The following is a 20801-nucleotide window of genomic DNA, read 5'->3' as shown; positions in this document are numbered from 1 at the left end:
GCATACATGGCACAGGTTCAACCACAAGCTCTTCCATTCTGTTACAGAAGAGGTGCTGGTGCATGGAATTAAAGTTTCACATGCACTAGAGTGCTGCGTTGCAAGTTGTAGTAAAAAGCTTTCAAATTCAGGAAAGTCTAGCTTATAAAAAAGAAAAAGAGGATCTAATACAAGCTGACTCACTTCCCTACTGAGCAAAAAGGAATGGCAACTCTGTGTTGTCTGTGGCCATGATAACAAACAGGTCAATACACACAATTACTGTACAGTGCAAATTGATCCAGTGCTACTCAGAGAACAGTTTCAAATCAGAGCCATTTTGTTCTGGTGACAACACACTGTATTTAGGCTAGAGGCACCTAAATTCTTCTGAGGAACCAACAGTGTACAAGAGGACACATCCATACAGGGTATCACTCTGTCAGGTGGGGGGGACTACATACAAATGGCACATGACTGTATCAGGTGCAATAGCAAATCTCTTATGGACTGCTGTGCTTCAGACTTTACCTCCCTGCATGTCAAATATCAGGAGGCTTTTTTCCCCAGATCAGACTGGTTTATACATGGTCAAAGGAAAAACCTTGACTCAGGAAGTGGACTAAGGCAAAAACTTTATCTACCACTCACTGGCACTTTGCATGTTTTTTCCTGCTAGAAGGGAGTAGGAAGCTCTATCTGTAACAGGACATACAAAAGTCTAGGAAAACTCATCTTACACAGCAGTAAATTAAGAAAGTTCTACGCAACTTGTTAAAGAAACACAGCTGTGGCTTTATCTTCATTTACACATACACGTAATGATTTTTAACTGAAGACTCAAACACAGCAAAGAGGAAAAAAAAAAGTCAAAAGCCTGGTACTAAACGTGGCCATGATTCAGTGCTTCCACATTAGCAGCAGAGGTTGTTCTGACAAACACACATCGATCTAAAGGCATGCTATAGCTCAGAGTTTTGAACTTATTGGGGAAAGCAATCCAGGCTGGAAGCAGTTTCCATACAAGCAACAATAGCACAAGCTGTGACCTTGGATAAGAAATGATTTATAGGGGATATGAAAGGTCAGAAAATTATAAACCCCATGAAAATAGTGGGTAGAATCAATTGCTTATCCATGTCTCTCAGTTATATACAAACACATCAGATGATTAGACTGAGCAAGGAGGAGCCAGATTCAAAGCAGAAAAGGGTGATTCTTCATGCAAGAGACCTGTGGAATTTCTTGCCAAAACAGAGTACTGACACAAGAAGTTTACATGGAAACAAGGAGAGAGGAGACAAGTTCTTTTAAGTCGCCCTGTGGGTTACTAATGAGTCAATAAATGCCTCAGCGGGTCTGGCTGTGGGCTCTGCTGGCTTGTGCCTTTCACAGCAGTGGGTGATGCTGCTTAGGAGACTACACCAGACTGACTGCTTTCAGCAGTCCAGTCACCCAGCATCCACAACTGCTGCACAGCTGTTCCTATGCACCTAAGTACTACCTAGAGCTTTGCTGTCTTTGAATTAATTCTCCATATGCCTCCATAACTTCACTCAACTACTCCACTCTTTACTCTTCTGAACTATTAAGCATTGTACTAAAACAAACTTGTAACAGTTCAAGAATTCTAAGCAAAAACAGTTCAGAGAATATGTCCAACTTGGTCATTTTTACTCTTCTCTAGCTATTCACTTTCAGCAATCATCAGAACTCAGACACTTAGACACAGTTTTAGCCTAACCCAGTATGACCATTCCCACCTCCTAACACTCAAATTTTATAGCTGTCAAAAAGAAACCAAATAATTTTAATGGTCCCTTCAGGCTTTAATCCATCAAAGCCTCAATTGTACTCCATCAATGCAGGAATAAATAGCTGTTGGGAGTACCAGGCAGCTCCAGGCCAAGGCAATGAGGAAAATGAAAGACAGCAGAGCTGTACTGATGCCCACAAATGCAAAGTGGATCAGTCAACATAGAAAATGTATCTTAAAATCATAGTAACATGTTATCTTCAGGAATTAGGATATTTAAATATAGTTCAAACTGGTTCACTAAGAAATACATACATCAAACTGCACAAATGATTCTTGTGAGTTCAGTGTGACCCACAACTACTACAGACTTGTCACTATGTGATTAAAAAAGTCTTTTCGAGTTCCTTACAGGTTAGGTGAAGGTAGAAAAAATATACAGAAGACTTATTAATGCATATCTGATCCCAAAATGCAGTTTCTTTGTATTAAAATTTGGTATTATCTTACCAGAACAATAGAGTTGGGGAAAAAGCAAAGTAAGTGGGAGGGGAAGAAAGGAAAAAAACTTGAAGAGGACACAAGCCTCTTCAAGTTCTGGAACAGAAGCAGCAAGCTTCAAAGGGAAATGCAAGTTGAAAATAACTTCTGAGCTGAATTAGATGTTTATCATACCATCCAGAAGAACACTATCACTAAAATAATGCACTCAGGCATGAGATTAGTTATTTGTACTCTCAAAAGCAAAGGTCTGGCTACACCCAACTGAGATTTCTTTGTATTCCATCACTGTATCATTTGTTTACAAAATATCTGAAACATTGTTTCTGTGCCTCCAGAAGACAAAAGGCTTGTGACACAAGTGGTGCTTGGGGAGAGGTGGGGGCAGAAGTCGTCAGGAACCACAGCTACACTGCATTCAGTGACTGATACCAAACAGACACTAAACCAGAGATTTCCTGTTCAGGACAGATTTAGAAACTTCAGGTAGCAAAACAATCTAAATATGCCAAATCAACAGAAACACAGTTTTAATGCTAAGAAGTCTGAAAATGGCTGAGACCAAAACAACAGCAGTGCAAATACAACTTACAGTGAAAGGAATGTATGAGGAAACATGTCTCCAAAAAGTTCCCACAGCAATTCCATCTGACTTCAGTAGTCATAAAAAAAATACTTACTTTCAGTTTTTCTTCTATCCCTTGTATCACTGTACACATTTATTTATCTACATGAAGTCAAGCAGAAATTCTCCACCAGTGGATGCTATATTGTTTTAAAATCTCTCTCAAGCTTAACAACATGAATTGCAGTATCACAGAAAGCTAAGATCGTGACTGCCAATGCTCCTGCAACACAGAGGACCTCTCTGGGCAATCGAGTTCAACTGTTCACTGAGGTGACCTCCAGTTTCCTGGAATCTCCTGGAGGAATGAGTCAGGCTCCTACATCTCAAAAGGAAAAAAATAACTCTTAAAACTGAAGGGGGAAAAAAAAAGGCTTGGAGAGAGCTCAGTATCCTATCTGCAAATCTTTCAGTAAGGTTTGAACAAGCTCTTCCAAAATGAAAGAATCCTCTGTAGGAGAAGTGGAGAGAGAACAGGGTGAAAAAAGCATGTATTCAAAGCTGACAAACCTAATGCACAAGAACGACAGTACAAAGCAGCTGGGAAGTCTATCAGTGTTTGTCAAGCCATCTCAGTAGCACGCTGTTGTCATTAGCATCCCACTCCTCAATGGTTTTGGTCACCACATTTTATAACCATTCAACCATCTTTAATACGACACCACCACAATCGACGTATTTTCTAATTTTAGATATTTCTCAAATGGAAGCCTTTGTTTAGAAGTTAGTAAGCAATAGTGGCCTTACAGCTATGGATTCTATTCACGCAAAACAAAATCAAATTTGCTCATCAAGCTTGTCAGCGCCAAGTCACCCTCCCTGCCAAGTCAGGGCTGGTCACAATACACACAGTCAGGAAAGGCACTGCTGTGTCAGTTGGCTGGCATTCTTTTGTCTGACCTGATTTATTGTTGGCCCAAACATTTCTGAAGCTGTTTATGTCAACAAATGTTTGCCAGGACAAGTTTAAATACAGACTAACAGTTTTTTCCTTCCGTGGCCACTGCACATCCTGCATTGCTGTTCAGACCCACACAGAAGATGTGTGTGCAATTACTGCTGCTCCATCTTGAACGTTAATGCTTTTCAACAGCAGACTCTCCCCCTACTACCCAATTTCCACCAGTCACAAAAGAAAGGAAACCACTAATACAACTATTGTTATACAATGTCTAAAAGTTTGTTTCTAACAGAAGTCGATCACACTGATGAAAGACAGGGTAACAATATAGATAAAACAACTGAAAAGTAACACACCTATGAAAAATTTTTTGAGTCAGAATACATATAAGACTTGCAAAGCTAATATTCTAGTTCACACCATTTAATAAGGTCCTACTTACCATAAGAAGCTTTTTACAAAGAGAAAGGTGTGATTAGTTATGTCATGCATTCAATGGCTTTCAAGAATGTTATACAGTGTGGAACAACCTGTCATGCATAATCTCTACAGTGATAAGTTTATACACATAGACCAATCTCTTTTGACGGGGGGGGGGGAATATACAAAACTCATCTCACTTGTTGTGAAAAATCTTACTATGAACAAGGTAACTTGTATTTTTGCACAAATATTTTCTCCATCTACCTCCATGAACACAATTAAATGCCTTGACTATGATAAGTGTCTCCCATGAACTCCCTCTATGGATGTTACCACTAGAATAAATGCAACTGGATGAGAACACAAATGCTGGTTGTAACCACCACCCTCACTTGGTCTAGTCCTCATCTGAGAACTCCTTTTGTAAATCTGTTCTCCTGGGATCAGCAGAAGAGCATGTACTTCAGCTCCCTTTTTACTTCCACTGAAATACAGGAGTCTCAATTCTGGTTTTAAGTACCACTTCACACCTTCTGCATAACTGCAAACTCTTTCAGGACAAAGGGAGAAGCCAGACAAAATAGTGTTGCAGGATGATGGTGAGAACAAGCACATAAACTGCAAAAAATTTTTCCCAAAATCGGAATATTTGGATCCAGAACTTTAATAGAACGTTTCACCTTATGGCATGCAAACAGTCAGCTCCTCATCACTTTCAGTCTTGGAAGGATTCAGAGAAAGAGTTTTGAGTAACCAACGTTTCAGTCTGCAAGACCAACATCTTGGCTACAAGACTGTCCACTCTGAATTACTAAAAAACTCATTTTTGACCATAAGGTAAATTCTGTTTCTATTATGTTATGTAGAATGATTACATGATGTCACTAGTTATACCACCTAGAGCAGGGGGGAAAGTCTGAACTGGAATGAAGCTGATTCAAAGTAAAACAGATTTCAACTAAAATCACATTACTATCCTCTTCATCAGTGTCCATATTGTGTACTAGGAAACTGTCAGCACTCAGGTCTGAATCTGATCCAAACTATGAGACTTCCCAGTGACCATCACAGCAAAGCAATCATACAAAAATGAGCTGTGTGGAAATCACCTAATTCCTATATCTGCAGTTTAGGAAACGGTCCCAGATTAAAGCATCATTTTATTTTTGCCCTCCTCTCCCTGTCAGCCCCATTCTAACACAATTAACAGCCTAGCATATTTGTCTGATTTAACAGAGGTCACAACCAACTCAAAAGACCACAAGAATTAATCAAACACAGGGTGAAAACACATTTTATATTGTGGTTTGACCATGGCAAAGTTGATCTATATCACTGCTGTCCAGTCTAGCGTCAAGAAAGTTTTTTTAAAGACAATAAATGTATGAGCTAAATGTGATTTTCATTGATTGTAGGGATACAAAATGAACACAGTTTTTTCCTTTTACGGTGGTATAGATATTTTGTTTGTTGATGGTCACAGTTCAAGAGTGATGAAAAAACATCACTCTTAGCTATCATATTTCTTCCTTTATTTGACTGCATGCTGCAGACACAAGGAATGAAACCTTTTAATTCACTGAAAACCAAAAATTCAGAGAATTTCTGCAAGACTTTCTGCTTGTAAACTCTCCAGCAAGGCTGGAAACTGCCAAAGGCACAACTAAGGTCATCACCTTCCAACCCTGCGTTATGATGAAGAATTGGAAGTTACCTACCAATCCCTCTGTCAAGAAACATCATACTTGAAGCTTCCAAAATAGCCAATCCTAGCTTTTTTTGTTAATCAGTACCATGGCAACCCTTGTTGTCATGGCATCATTAAAAGACACTACAGCAAATTCAGTCTTTGGCAACCTGTGCTCCACAATCCACTGCAACCAATTTTTTAATCACATTGTATTACAGCAAAAATGGCAATTCATGGAAAACAATCAGTTAAGCAATTATTTCAATGAAAAAAATCTAGGGACATGTGAAGTTTGATTAAGAACGAAGAAAAAAGTAATAAAAATAGTGACCCAAACCCCCTACATTTGATATGAAAGCAATGAAGTTTGGAAAGGTTGTTTAGTTGTTTTGGTTTTTTTGTTTTTTTTTTTTTTTTTTTTTTTGAGAAGAGCAATCTACTGACCTGATTCAGTGAGAATGCATTGAAATTTCCTGCAAACAGCTCATTGAACGCAGTATAATGAAAGTAGCAATGTTTTATGTCAGTTTTTATATGCAAACAATGTTTTTATAATACAAGAAAGCATTTAATGTTCAGCAAGTCAGTTGCCTATTTCCTGTTAAACTACTAAATTTGATCTTAAAATTAGGTTGAACAAATTTAGTTTAAGACAAAAAGCACCTGGTACTTACTCTTTTTTTGGTATTTTAAGGCTATGAGAGATTGGCCAAAATATATCAGCCTATCCATTTAGATTCAACCATTAACCATGCTGACTAGCCTCTGATATGACCTTGAGCTGTGGCAGGTTTTGGTTTTTTTTATTAAACTGGGCTAACATTCCTACTCCATTTCAGTTATGGACCAGTTCTGTACTTGTGAAGACAAAACTTACATAAGAAGTCCTTCTTGACTACAGATATAGAGCAAAGCAAGACCAAATTCCTTTTCAGAAATTAAAGTTACAAAAACAAAGATGTCTTAAAATAATGTTTTCAAAAAGTCAATAAAATACGTGTACATGCAAAATACATCAGAATAATCAAAATCTTGTAATTCTGCCTATGCTGAAAGCAGCTACATATTTTCCTTTTGTTGGTTTGTCAACTGACATGAGCAGAATAGTTGTTACTTCACATTCATTTCACATTTAAATTCATAGATGAACTCCCCATTTGTGCATGTGGGGAAGCCTTTCAGAAAATAAAACTACCACAATGCAGCTTTTCATTAATCTATTTCAATATGCTGTACACTACATTCCTTCAACTTTTTTATTCTTCTAGCCCTGAGATTCCAGTCAACTAACCTAGATGTGTTCAGCCATGCAGTTTAATTTTTAGAATACATTAATCTTTTATTAACCCAAAATTTAAAGAGCACAAACTAGTCATGAAAATTGCTAGTGTTTGCTTAGGTACCTGTTTCTGACAAATGAAAATATTACACAGCCATTTTATCCACTGTTCATATAATTTCCCTGCATCTTCCAGGACACTAAGAATAAAGCTAGGTGAGGATAACGCTTCACAAGTTTCAGAATGCATTTTAAGTTAGAACTGTAAATTGTCAAATGGACATTATACTACATTCTTTAGGATGAATACATTTGCAGTAAGTTTGATCAGTCATAGTTCACCAGAAAGTCAGGACAGGTGACTATACCACCAGTGATAGTGACTTGCTACCTATTTCTTATTTTAAGGCATTTCACTAAAACTTCATCAGTCACTGGCCTGAACAGCTGCCAATGGAAGATACTTAAAGTATCTTATGCTTTAAGCAACTATGTTCCTCACATATAGGTTCAAGTTCTGAAAGCACATGAGGTAATACTCAACATTCATAGCACACACTTCTGAAAAAAAGAGCAAGGCAGAAAATGAAAGAAAATCCCCAGCAACTTGATCACACCATATCAAACTGGCAAACAGAAAAGGTAGCAAGAAAGTTATGGTTTGTGCATTTTAAATAAAATAAATTTAACCTTTGCTAACCAACACCAAGAGATTATGAAACAATACTTTAGTTTATTTTAATTTGAGTCTGAAATACTGTTTGTTCTACAAGGCTGCTCCTTCCACTTTTAGCCCAAGTCACTGATTGAACGAAGAAGCTGTTTTATTGCGGCCTGCCCACCTAGTTTTCAAAAGACCACACAAAGCCAGGATTATGAGATTATCTGGTGTTAAACAAGAGGTACACTACTTTGTGCATTTATTTTAAAGTATCTTTTGAACCCAACTGTTGTAGGATGTGATAGTAGTCCATTTCTGTTTTGCTGATGAAAACAAAAAAGTTACACAAAATCAACTTAGATATTAAGTGGTTTTCAAATCACTAAAGCAGCAGCCAGTAACATTAGTTGTCTAGAAAACTGGTGAACACAAAGGATTAAGGATTATTTGATGTTTCTGCACTGAAGTCCTGCTGAAACAACCACCCAAGAGAGTAAAGTCTGACTGCATAACTCACACAGGTGACACAGAGCCATTTGAACTCTCCAAAGAAAATTATTTAAAAGTCTTCCCCTTTCCTAGACTCAGGAAGAGTCAATCCCCTCTTCAGTATAATGTTATGGTATCAGTTATTTCACACCAAAATCTCTTTGATTTTATATGAAGAGAAAACACAACAATGCTGTCAGTAACTGATGTCACACTATCACTTGCATGTTCTAAAAGACAACAGTAACCCCCTGCACATCTCATGATTAATTTTTAATTGAGTAGTATTTCTTCACAAATACCTTGCAATAAAAAGGTGAAAAAGACAAACCACAGACACTTTGTTTGTTTTGTGGTTGTGGATTGACATAGTTGTTTCTCCCTAGTACCACTGAAGTCATCATTCCAGCTAGTCAATGCTACATTAAAAAAAAGCACAACAAACAAACCCAATACAAAACACAAAACACGTGCAGTCCAGTAAAGCTACAGAATGTGAGAATTATAACAGAAACAGAAAGAACATGGTCAACTACATATTTAAACAGTAGCCTCATGCTTTTAGTTCTTCATCCAATGGCATGCAGCATTTGATGCTGTACAATAAGCTTCTACAATTATTAAGAATCTAATTCATTTATATGCTCCAGACCTATTGCTTTCTTTCCAAATTCTCAGCCACCTTCTCTAAAATCTCATGTCTAGTCATTATCTGAAGCCAACCACAGCTAGAAAGAGTTCTCCATTCCTTGCTGAATTTGTTTGCTTGTCCTTAACACAAGGGCTTGCACACGAATACCACAAAGCATTTAAATCAGACCACTCTGCAGTCTTAATCCTACTTCCTCACCACTGGCATAAGCTATTTATCACGGTCACTTTGTCAAGGTCCTTCATAAACTGTCTTCACTCAACTATCACAATTCACATATGCTGCTATGCTTTCAGATAAACAATTAGCACCTTACCCAATGAAGCACAAAGCAGATATGACTATCCCTCCAAAAAGCTGCCTCCTTCAACTGCTCTTCTGTTGGGAGTCATTAACCTACTTATGAGCTGAGACCACAGCCCATTTTCTTGACCAGTAGTGTTCAGGTTCTCTTCACCTCCACTCTAGTGATTCCAGTAAACTTTTTTTTTTCTACTTGTCAGCAGTGGAGAACTTCTGGACAGACCTTTCAGTTTCATAGTTGTGATAGCACAAAGTACTTTATATACACCCTACAATTAATGAACTGAAGAAAAAGTCCTCAAGAGAAACAAACAAAGACAAAAATCCCACAAAAAGCATTCTACTAAAGAATCTGTTCCTACTACTATCAAGACTAAAACACCGAAATGAATTTGTGAACACTGAGCAGTCTTTAAGCTAATGCTTCAGGAATACATTGTCCACAACTATTTCAGCATTATCTGATCTCACAAATTGAGCTAAGAATATGCTCTCATCCCAAAGAAGAATACTGACTGAAATGTTAGATTTCTCACAAGACAGAGCTCTAAAACAATCACACCTCCATACACTGGGCTACAAAACTGAAATTTGTCCCTAAGTCCTAAAGATGCCAAAGCCTCTTGTTGAAAAGGCATGAGGTGAGAAAGAGAACACACTTGTGCTTTAACTCCACCATACAATTACACTTCCTGCAACTTACTGATCTACAGCCATGCAATTCATTTTTTCAATTGTTTTTAATGCATCTGCTTTGAAACTTCCTCACCAGGCCTTCCACTTCTTGGAGATTTCTAAAACTAGAAAAGGATTGAGACATGACAAGAGTTAGAAGAAACACCTGATTATTTCCAAAGAACCCTCCTTTCCCTTTAACATGTATGTGTAGACAACATACATAATCCCACAGTTGTCAAACAGTACTAACAAAACTTTCAGAAATGTAATGAACTGCTACAACACCCACCTATTGGCCCTGAATCCAATTATAAACATCACAGAGAATCAACACATTTGAAAAAGGGAACATGTTATATTACTAAAACAGTCTAACTTTCTGAAGCAGTTCAGACACGACAAAGAACACAACACTGAAGAGGTAAATTTTGTCAACTTAAGATTAAAACTGGTTTATCAACTAAAGATAACCAGAACTGGCAAATAAAAATTCCAGCATACTTTTAAAAATTAGTCCAAGAAAGTACGCAAGCACTAAAGAAGGAAAAAAGGATAAAAAAGAAAAATACTTTGTTTAGCTAAATCACAGCCTCTACAAAAAACCCTCATGCCCTAGGGTTTGCAGTTACACTGTTTTGCAGTGAATGCCATTAAGATGAAAGTTTAACTCAGACTTAACTATTTTTACAGCCTTATATGAGTCACCTCAATCTTCTATAAAAAGGGGCATTTTAAGCAGACAAAGGAATGAGCCTCCATAAAAATCCCTACTTTCCTTAAAAAAGGGAAGCAGCTACCTATGAAGCTCAAGGTCCAGGCTCTGCATCCAATCTCCTACCCTGCCATGCAGTTCTAACTCTAATCCATTACCAAGACATTAGATCTAATATAATCAAATCACTGCAATTGCTAGACTGCTCAGAATTAGAAAAAAGTCAGCTTCAGTTCTGTGACCAAGCTACATAAATAAGAACAAACACTTCCAATAAAACTGGTGGAAATGGAATGTTTTAGTCCATGAAATCTTCATGAAGTCAAGACCATCAAGATGACAATCACAACTCTATAACTTCCAGGCTGTCAGGCACACCAAAATTATTCATATTGATATTTTAAGTTGCAACTTTGATAAATTGATGCATCAGAGAAATGAGAAAATGGAATATTTTAATGGATACACTGTAATATATTTTGCCAAGAGCAGGAAAATATTTTAGGCAAGGGATTTTTGTTTTGTTTTTAAACACAAGAACTCCTACATCCACATGGGAATTGCTGTTTAGAACACAAGACTTCACACTGGATCAAATCTTTTCTTTCAGGTGTTACAGCAGATTTCTTTGAGGGATACAAGCTGCACTTTTGTTCAAATGTTCCCGTTTCTTAAGCATCAAACTACATTAGAAGAATTTTTGCCTGAAAGGTCTAGCTTTACTTGCAAAACAAAATCTGACTATTCATCCTCTTCCTTACTAGTCACCTTGTATCTTGCTAATCTTGTAATTTCAGTTTCATTACTCTAGTTGCTGTGATGGAAAGGGAAGGTAATTCTAATTAATAAACTAGCTAAGGCTCTTCAAGTGTTTTGAGATCCTTTTGTACATCAGAAATGCAAAAAGGAGAGGAATAGAGCTTTTCCTTGTATTACAATTTTTGCACTTCAAAAGCAACATAAAAATGGAAAATGCTTAATCTTTCTTATAAATAGTTCAGAGTTTTCTTAAATAGAGATATGGTAATTATTTAGGTCAACAAAAATATCCGGACTGCACATAAGGGTTGATTTTACATTTTAAACACTCACAGGCCTTCAAGACACACACCCCCTCCTGACTGCTGATCTTAGACACTATAGCAACAAGTGAACATTTGTTCTGAAGGAATGTGGAGTATGCAACTGGGGGAGGGGTAGTACTATCAGCCACAAACTTATCTCCTGGTCCACTAAGTTATTATTTAACTTCAATCTTCCCTGAAACTGAAGAAACAACATTTCCTATTCAATATCAGCAACCTGCATTTAACAGGCAGCTTACACTTTGACTAGGAAGAACACAGCTTTGCTTGAACTCAACTTCCAGAGGTGGTCGGTTTTTTCCTCCTGTTCAGATTAGTGGAAACAGCAGAAGTGTTCCATGACTGCAGATGAATTAAGCAGTGCTCTATCACTCCAAACATGCAAAGCGAAACAGAATGCCCAGCTCCTCTGGCTCTGGTCACAGCATCTGCAAGTCCAAGACTTCCTAACAAAAGCCTGCAAGATAGACTCTGAGGAAATAGAAGGCTTGGCCAAAACAGATTGTGGAAAGATCCGAAGTGAAATGGAAAGAAAGGAGGAAAATTCTCTCTCTCTCCACTTGAGTGCAACATTTCTGGGAAAAGAATGCTTGCAGCTCTACAGTCAAAGTTTATGGAGACAAGTAAACTACTTTCTATTGGATTGTTTTGGGATTGTCTTCATTCACACTGTACATCAAACTTCTGTTTTCTTCACAGAGCCTCTCAAGTTTGAGCAATCTGGCACTGGACAGGATTCACAGCCAGGGATCTCAGTGCTTTCTGTTCACGAGAGGGACAAGGAAAGGATGGTGCGAAAGTAAGGGAAGCACGGGAAAATGACCAGGAGGTCTCTGCTTTGTTGTGGTCCCAGAGTTCCACTAAAAGAAGTAGTTCATATGCCCAACTAATTTTTTCCTTTGAGTTTTGCCATTAAAAAAAACACCAGAAGCTGTTAAAAACACACACACAAAAAAACCCAACAAAAAACAAACAAACAAGCAAAAAAAACCCCAACACAAAATCCACACAGTAAACCCAACAAAACAAAACCACTACTATTAGCTTTAGGTTCTTAGTTTTACTTGCTAAAAAAAAAAATTTAAGGAACTGTTTACTTTGTTCTTATCCTTGTTTACATACTTCACATCTTTTAGCTTGAAAAACTATTCCAGACTCGTGAAAGAACAATCTCAAATTGACAGAACTAATATTTAGCAGTGACTACTACTTGGAGGTATGTGAAAGGGTGTACTAATGAATTTCCAGGTCAGGAAGATCGGAAGCACATATGACGTTGCACATAAGAAGCGGATTTTAGGAAGGTGAGTTTAAAAGAGACTGTCAAATTCAAATACGTCAAAAGCTCAGAGCCAAGGTGATCAATTAATTTGCCATCTACAAAGGGCATTTTCTGTTTGCTGTTCTCCCCACCACCACTCCACCTTTCCTATACCCCCATCAAACTTTGCATTCAGTAAGGGAGACAAAAGAACTGGTACAGGGTTTAGCAGTGTATGCTAAATGGGGATGCCAGGGTGGTATGCCACATCAATTCTGTCTAGAGCTCACAGTCTTGATCCATTTTAACCTCTGGCCCCTTGCTCCTGGGCCAGCCACCTTGTCCCTCTTGGCTGGTACTCAGTACAACCTTACAGTCACCACGTGGTATTGATCTGGCTAAAACCTCATTATTTTCTTCCTGGGACTAGTTTTCAGGTAGATATGCCCCCAAAGCTGGCTTGCTATGCACTCACCAGAGAACTACTCCAGTGCCAGGAAGAAGTGGTGAGATCACAGCAGTTCACACTTCCATAAACTGCTGGCAAAATAGACTATTAACATGTTTAAAACAGAATCATAAACACAAGAAACCAGCAGTTTTAGATGCATCTTCTAAGTTACAAAATCATACCAACAATTCAGCTGTTGGTGGGGAGGGGAAAAAAGGAGTTTCAGCAGGAGCACCTTGTGAAGTTACTCCTTCCAGCTGCCTTATACCTGTCCCAGTCTGGTTCAGTCCTGGCCTCCTGTAGCACACAAGGACACTTCTGCCAACTCTGCCATGGGAACAGTAACACCCAAAGTAGCAAATTCAAATTGTCAGAATTCACCTTTTAACACCTAATTTGGTTCAGCAAGAAGATGAATAATCTTATTACAGGCTGATACATAAAAAAACATGCAGTTAGTTCCTTGTGGACCAAGTTTGAATAGAATTTGAATAGTAACGTATCACAGAATTAATCTTCAAATATTGCAAGTAGATCACACTTTGGTAGATTCTAGAAGTGAAAAATATTAAAATTCCACTTCAGAATATTTGCCAACATCCTCAAATAAGTTTAATTCTGTAATATGATTTATTAGCTCCTAGCTAGTTTGTTCCCCCCTTTTTTTTGAGCTACATGGAATAAGAGGACCAATGTGCTACACTGTGCTACATGGATTCCTCTGCCTTTTTCTAACAATCTCAAAGGTCATTTAATAATTCACAAGCAGATTGCTTACACATTTGATAATGACTTTGTTCTCAGAGTCTCAAAAAGTTACCTATCCTGGCAGAATTTTACTTTTCCTTCTCTTTTATGAAGTTTTTTACTTATCACACAAAATACTATTGAGCAGAAAACCAGAACCGTCTTCCACAAAAAGTTTAAAGAAATGAGTCCAACTTCCCTCGAAACAAAACAAATATACCCCCCCCAAACATTCCTTCCAGAAACTGTTGCAAAGAAAGGTAAACACTTTATCAGATCCTTGTTCAGAGCAGTTTGCCCACCTACCAAGTATTCATAGTATAAAATGTCATTAGACAGGTAAATACATCTCAGTTTAAGGGTGTATCAAAGACAGCACCTTTCACTGAGAAACATCCAAATTGGAATACAGAACAAACAGCAAAATTACACCCAGTACTATAAATTATCATAAATTCAATCTGTAATCTTCACTGCAATAGCTAATGAACTTCAGATTTCCCTAACAAAACAGGGCAAACTGACTTTCACAAATGCCACCACAGAAACAGGACATTAATATTTTAGACTATATGAAAATATAGAAATAAAAATCAAACACTAAAAATACTACAGTGCCCTAATTATACTAAAAATACAGACAGTATATGTTATCAAACCAGGAAGGGCTGAAGAGAAATCATTCATCTTTGAGCCTCAGGCAATATATTCAGTAAATGGCTTCTGGCTTTCAGTGTAGCATGCCATTAACACCGATCTCCACGGTGCTAAAAGAAGGTTTTGAAGTCACTAGAGATTACAAGTTCCTTATTTTGAGGAAACTATTTAACTTGACCCACCTCTAAAATTGTCCCACTGGGCTGAATATCTTACCCTTAAAAGTAAGGACCTGATAGGTTTCAAGTTAGGTAGCATTCCTGATCCTTTTGAAAGTATTGGTGCTACCATGCAGAGGATGCAGACATTCCTGAGCAGGCCATCCAGCTTCACCAGTATTGTTACTCTGCTTCAGTTTAAAAAAAAAAAGACCCGAAAACTTATAAATTCTAAGAAATCATATGCAAAATCTGATCCTCATAGAGAAATTCGTGAGGAAAGGTAAGAGGTTTTAACTTACTACTCTGGTTTCTAAAATACGTGGAAAAACAGTGTACTAACATTTTAGAAAGAACTAAAATTTTCATTAGTTCAAGATGGGATGAACTTGAAGAAAAAAGTTTTTGCTCATGAAAAGGATGCAGAATTACCCACATGAAGCACATAAAATCACACTTTGAAGATTACTTCAAAGTTCGTGATAGAGTAAGCAATAATTCCAAAATATGTTCTAAAGTACAGTCAAGAAGACTATAGATTAAAGTGTAATTACCCCTGCACTTTTAAACCACATGCAAATTTTAGCCTGAGAGCTACTCATAACAAAACACAGTATTTCCCACAGTCCCAAGGGCAGACCTTACAGTATACATTACATTCCTTAAAAAAAATATAAAAAAACCTCAGATGTCACAAAACTAGTGGTTAACTATCGTCAGAGTAGGGAAACAGGAATGAATATGTCCTCTCTAATGCAACAGAAGTAAAAGTTACTATGTACTGTAAAGGAGAAATACTTAGTCTGAGTTCCTAGTTAGTTAGTTAGTTCGTTCCTAGCTACTCCCTAAATATTCTTTAGTGTGGTCCTTTTACACCTGAGTAATTGAATTTCATTTGAGCAAAGACCACATAGTGGTATTATTTGGCAACAGAAAAATTTATTCTATAAAGTAAAAGCATAGACTGTAGTCAATCTCATACATAAACACCTATTAAATAGATGCTCAACTTTGCATATCAATGCAATAAGCAATACTATTTTTGCACTGATTCTCTAATACAAGTTTGTAAGAGGTAGGTCCTGCATATTTTTTCCCAAAAAGTGGTTGATGTGCTTCCTATATAACTTCTATGAGGCACAGGCAAGCTTATCTTTTGGAAAGACTGGACAGTACACAGCAATTACCCCACATCTCCTGTTCTTCAAAACAATGTACTACGCATATAGAAGCCACCCAGCATCAAAACTCAACATAGTTTACTTGCAGATGCATTAACCCCTTGCTTTAGGACAAGAAGTAACCTCTTCAAGTTTTGGATGTACCTTAAATATACTTCAAACACTTCAAAATTTTAAGTATTTTCAATACTGTGGTCAGGTTGTTAAGCCCTCAGCAAGTTTCCATGAGAGGCAAACAACTTCTCAGTTCCTAAAACATTCTTTACCACGGGAAGTCCTTGAGTGCCACTACCTCTGCAGAACACAGATGGCTCCAGACTCTAGACTGTACTTCACTGTATGTCCTACCTTTCCAAAGAGCGGTGCAAGTGTAAGGCAACAATTAGATTCTCACCCTCTCAATCAGATGTTACTACTGGACCTCAAAGCACAAAAGAGAAAATTCACCAACTTTCAAGCCATTAAGTCTTAACAATTTGTACTTGGGATGTGCATTAAAACTGAAAGAATTAAAGCTGGGGCACATCAGGAAAACAGAATGCTGTCAATAAAACTGAACATTAAATGAACAGTGCTAAGAGTAGCACAAATTACAGGTAATGATCTGAGTCCTCTAAGTTAATTCAACATATACTCTCAAGCATGGCCTTCCAGGCAGAGATTTTATTTTCATTTTCTTCTCATCAGAAAAGAAAGAAAATTAACTTATTTTAAGTCTCCTTAATATATTTCAGTTATCTCTGACTTCATAAAATACGAATGCCACAAATGAAGACAACCTTTCAGTTCAAACACAAAACCATGATGACAACAGAACTATCCTTCCTAATATCAGCCATCAGACAATCTTGCTAATCTGGAAATTCACCTGAATTGAATTGGACCAAGAGACAGATGCAGTAACTGCATCACCTGCACTAACAACCACTACAGTTTCAGCCTGTCATCAAGTAGAATTAAGTACAAAATTTTTGTGAAACAGCACATTGACCTAGGTTCAAAAACTGCCCAGAGCTCTTCTTAATGAAGACAGTGGTAAAGTATCTTGATCCTATACCTCAGCTTGGATGACTAATAACAGAATGTTATGTTCAATGAGTACAAGACTGAGATTCAAAAGGGAATTTAAAAGAAGACAGTAAGAACTGGAGTGTATGGAACACATGGTATTTCACTCAACACAAAAGCAACTGCAGCTCCCTCATGTCCAAACAACTGACAAACTTTTAAACTCTGCAGTTCCATTCAGAGGATGTTTTGTTTGTATGTTTAGGTATTTTGTTTGGTTTGTTGTTGGTTTGGGTTTTTTTGAGGTGGGGGGTGAGTTTATGTGAAGTATCATTAATGGTAATTGGTACCAGCAAGGAGATTTCAAGTTTTTTAGATTTCAGTTTATACAGAAAACTTTGTTGGGCAAAAGCCTGAAAATAATCAAAGGCTGTGTTTAGCTTTGTTGAAAGGTATCCAAAATGTATTCAGCATTATGACAACTAGACTACTCTAAGAAATTAAATTATATTAGCATGAGAAATGCAAAGAGAAATAGCCTTGATATCTACCAAACATTTCGTTTAGGTAACACTCCCCTTAAAAGAGACCTCAACTTACTTCTCATGTTACCTATCAACTTACATTAATACTGTAACAAAAGAGTTCACGTCTGTAATCCCAAGGCACTTATGATCTAGTTTCAACACAAATGTATGTTATCATCCAAAATACCTTAAATTTTTCATCGAAGACTTCATCACTACATCAGATGAACATTAAGTGAACCATGGGTGAATAACTGCTGGGCTCTTCCACAGCAGCTCAGGTCACACAAGCAGGTAACACAAGGCACAGACCCACCTGCCAGCACAGACCCCGCAGCAGAATGGCCGGCCCTGGACAACAGGGTCAAAAGCGGAGCTACTGTGCATCAGAAGAGTTTAGGCAAATCTGCCAGAGAGGCAATAATACAATTAATAGGTGATGTAGAAGCAGAGGGAATAATGGTTAGAGGCTGAAACATTCTAGGAACACTTACAAGGCAAATACAAACACTCACTGATGCAACTCAGTTTCACCACTTACATTTGCCACTTCTGAACTGCCTGCAGATGCATGCAGGGCATGCACACCTGAGCCAAGTTTTACTATCCAACAAAGTCTACATCCAATTGATAGATTAATGCTGTATAAGAAAGGAAGAAATTAATTTCTTACCCCTGCAATTGAATCTACCTTGGAATAATTAATGCAATAATTTCAGGATGGTGGTTAACTACAAGGGTTACAAATTAAAATTTCATGTGTAAGAACAACCTCAGTAAGTTTTTGTTAACTTTTGGGCAATTGTAAACATTTCCAAAGATTATTAAGACAGAGAAATGCAAACCAGAACATTTCCAGGATGTTGTTTCCAGCCCGCAATAAGCAGGCTCAATATTACAGAACTCACTAAATTATGGGGACAGAGATCAAAAGAACACTCCCAACTGTGGAAAAGAAACATCTCTCCTTTATATGGACATCTCTCCTTTAAATGGACAACGCTGTTTCACAAATGAATTATATAATGTAGTACAAAACAAGACGACAACTTCTGTCTTCCATGTTAGTTTTTTGGATCTTCTGAGGTTCAAAATTCAAACTGAACATTAATTAACTGCTGCTGCATGGCAACTGGAGCACTAATATTCTGACAGTCCTTTTCTACAGGTTGCCCATTTCAGCATCAGTAGGCACCAGACACCCAACCTCACAAATAACTGCTCATCCTGTGTGCTCAGCAAAAACTTTGTGGACACAAAGTGATCACTACTGTCAAATTATTGCTTTGTTAATTGTTTACACCTTTTGGTAGTGGTATTTCAGCTGTGTGCACACTCACTTGAACACAGAGGTGACTGCAAATGCTCAGCACTCAGGACATCTTATACAAAACTGGTCCGGATGTCATGTCAGCTATTAACCTAACAATATTTCTGTAGAAATTACATAAAAGCTTTCCTCCTGATGACCAAAAACATGCTAATGCCATTTCCCTAATGGAACAGAAACACACAATAACACACACCTCTCATAAACAAGAAAATCTGCAGTTTCCACCTGCTGGCAGGAGACGGTAAATACTTTTCTTGCAAAGGAAGAAAGTGCAGTTACATTCTACCTTAAAACTCAAATTACTAGCGTTTAAGACTTTCAAGAACCAAACTAAACCAGTCCAGAAAACTGAAACATCACCAAAATAGTAAAAAAATGGTTTGGAATTGCAAAATCATGCAAACAGTTAAAACTAATCAGTTGATGGTCCCACTAACTTTTAGCATCAGCCTAGGCAGCCTGCTAAGTGCCTATCTTCCCTTGTTATGATTATGAAAGAGATTGCACTGTTGTGATGAGGAAATACAGAACCCAAACTAAAAACCACGATTTCCCGTAATCATCATGCTGGGGGTGGGGAGGGGAGAGGAAGGGAGGATAAATGGTAAAGGGCAGGGGGGAACATCCACAGTAAACACTAGTTAAAACATATGAAGGGAGTTGTAAAAGTTTCATAAAATCTAAGAATTAAGAACAACTGACACACCTTCTGAAAGAATGGCTTCCTTCAAGTAGAGTAGCACATCTGCAAATTTTCTGACATCATTCACCAGTTGCATGATATACTCTGGATCCACAACAGGATTATCATAGCAGTCAGAGTTAGAGCTAATGCTGCTCAGAGAGCTGCTCTTGGTGCTGCGCCCCATTCCCCAATTTCCTGAATTAGAGACGGTGAAGAAGTTGGAGGTAGACAGTCGGGCTAATCCCAAACCACGCTTGTTACTCCCGCCGTTCTGTCGCAACATCCCAGCAGCCGCTGTGCTAATGGAGCTCCCGCAGTTAACACTCACTGCCGCTTAATGCCCATTGGACGAGCCAAAGGTGAAACTCCTGAAAATTGGGGAGGGGGAAGGAGGGGGAAGAGAAGGAAGAATGCTGATCAGTACAGAAATATATATGAAGCAATACTTTCGTACTGACAAGATGCAAAACTTCTTTCAAGATGATACTGCTTTGCATTACAACGCTGAACTGAGTATTATAAAGGTTTTCGACTGTTTGAAGTTATTTAAATTTGTACAGTATGTAGATTGTTGCATAAAAGTAATCAATGCTATGCAGAAATTATTTCAAAAGCTATTTATGATGCATGCTTATCATAAGAAAAGCTTCTGCCAGGAATATTTATTCTGCAAATCTTAAAAATCACATTTATTATATTTACCAAGACCTATTCTTTACCATGAAATGTTACTACAACTGAATAGAATTGCAAAAACACCTGCTGTGATACAGACCGAGCAACATCCCCTCTAGCACGAACCACCAAGCTGTATTCAGCATCCTGTCTCTTAAAATAATAGCCTTAATCTGACAGGATGAGTTTTCTTAGTGTAGATTGCGCCAAGCAAGTCATTATGGCCTATCACAGTTTGTCTCACAAAGGAAAACATCCTGAAAGAAGTTACGTGGGCTTTTCAGGCTGCTATCTTTTTTTGTGAAAGGCAATCAAAGGAAAGACATAGGAAAGTGAAGAGATTGAAAAATATTCTAGTATCAAAGTTTATCTGCAAATCTCAGT

At 37.7% G+C, this 20801-nt stretch overlaps 1 protein-coding gene across 6 annotated transcripts in view; it reads right to left on the bottom strand.

Moving 5' to 3' along the window:
* Positions 1–20801, bottom strand: part of ARHGAP29 (Rho GTPase activating protein 29) — a 50845-nt gene that overhangs the window by 28041 nt on the left and 2003 nt on the right. For all 6 annotated transcript variants that reach the window (XM_027879955.1, XM_027879958.1, XM_027879957.1 and 3 more), the window contains exon 2: positions 19764–20110. In XM_027879955.1, coding sequence (XP_027735756.1) covers positions 19764–20025 — 262 coding nt within the window. In that variant the 5' untranslated portion in view covers positions 20026–20110. The remainder of the gene's footprint in view (positions 1–19763; positions 20111–20801) is intronic.

Source organism: Empidonax traillii, unplaced genomic scaffold, assembly GCF_003031625.1.
Source record: "Empidonax traillii isolate 1590-97213 ecotype Southwest subspecies unplaced genomic scaffold, ASM303162v1 scaffold62:size2133460, whole genome shotgun sequence".
In the NCBI taxonomy this organism is placed as follows: Eukaryota; Metazoa; Chordata; class Aves; order Passeriformes; family Tyrannidae; genus Empidonax; species Empidonax traillii.
Note: the sequence above shows the minus strand (reverse complement) of the source record. Positions and strands in the feature narration are given on the sequence as shown.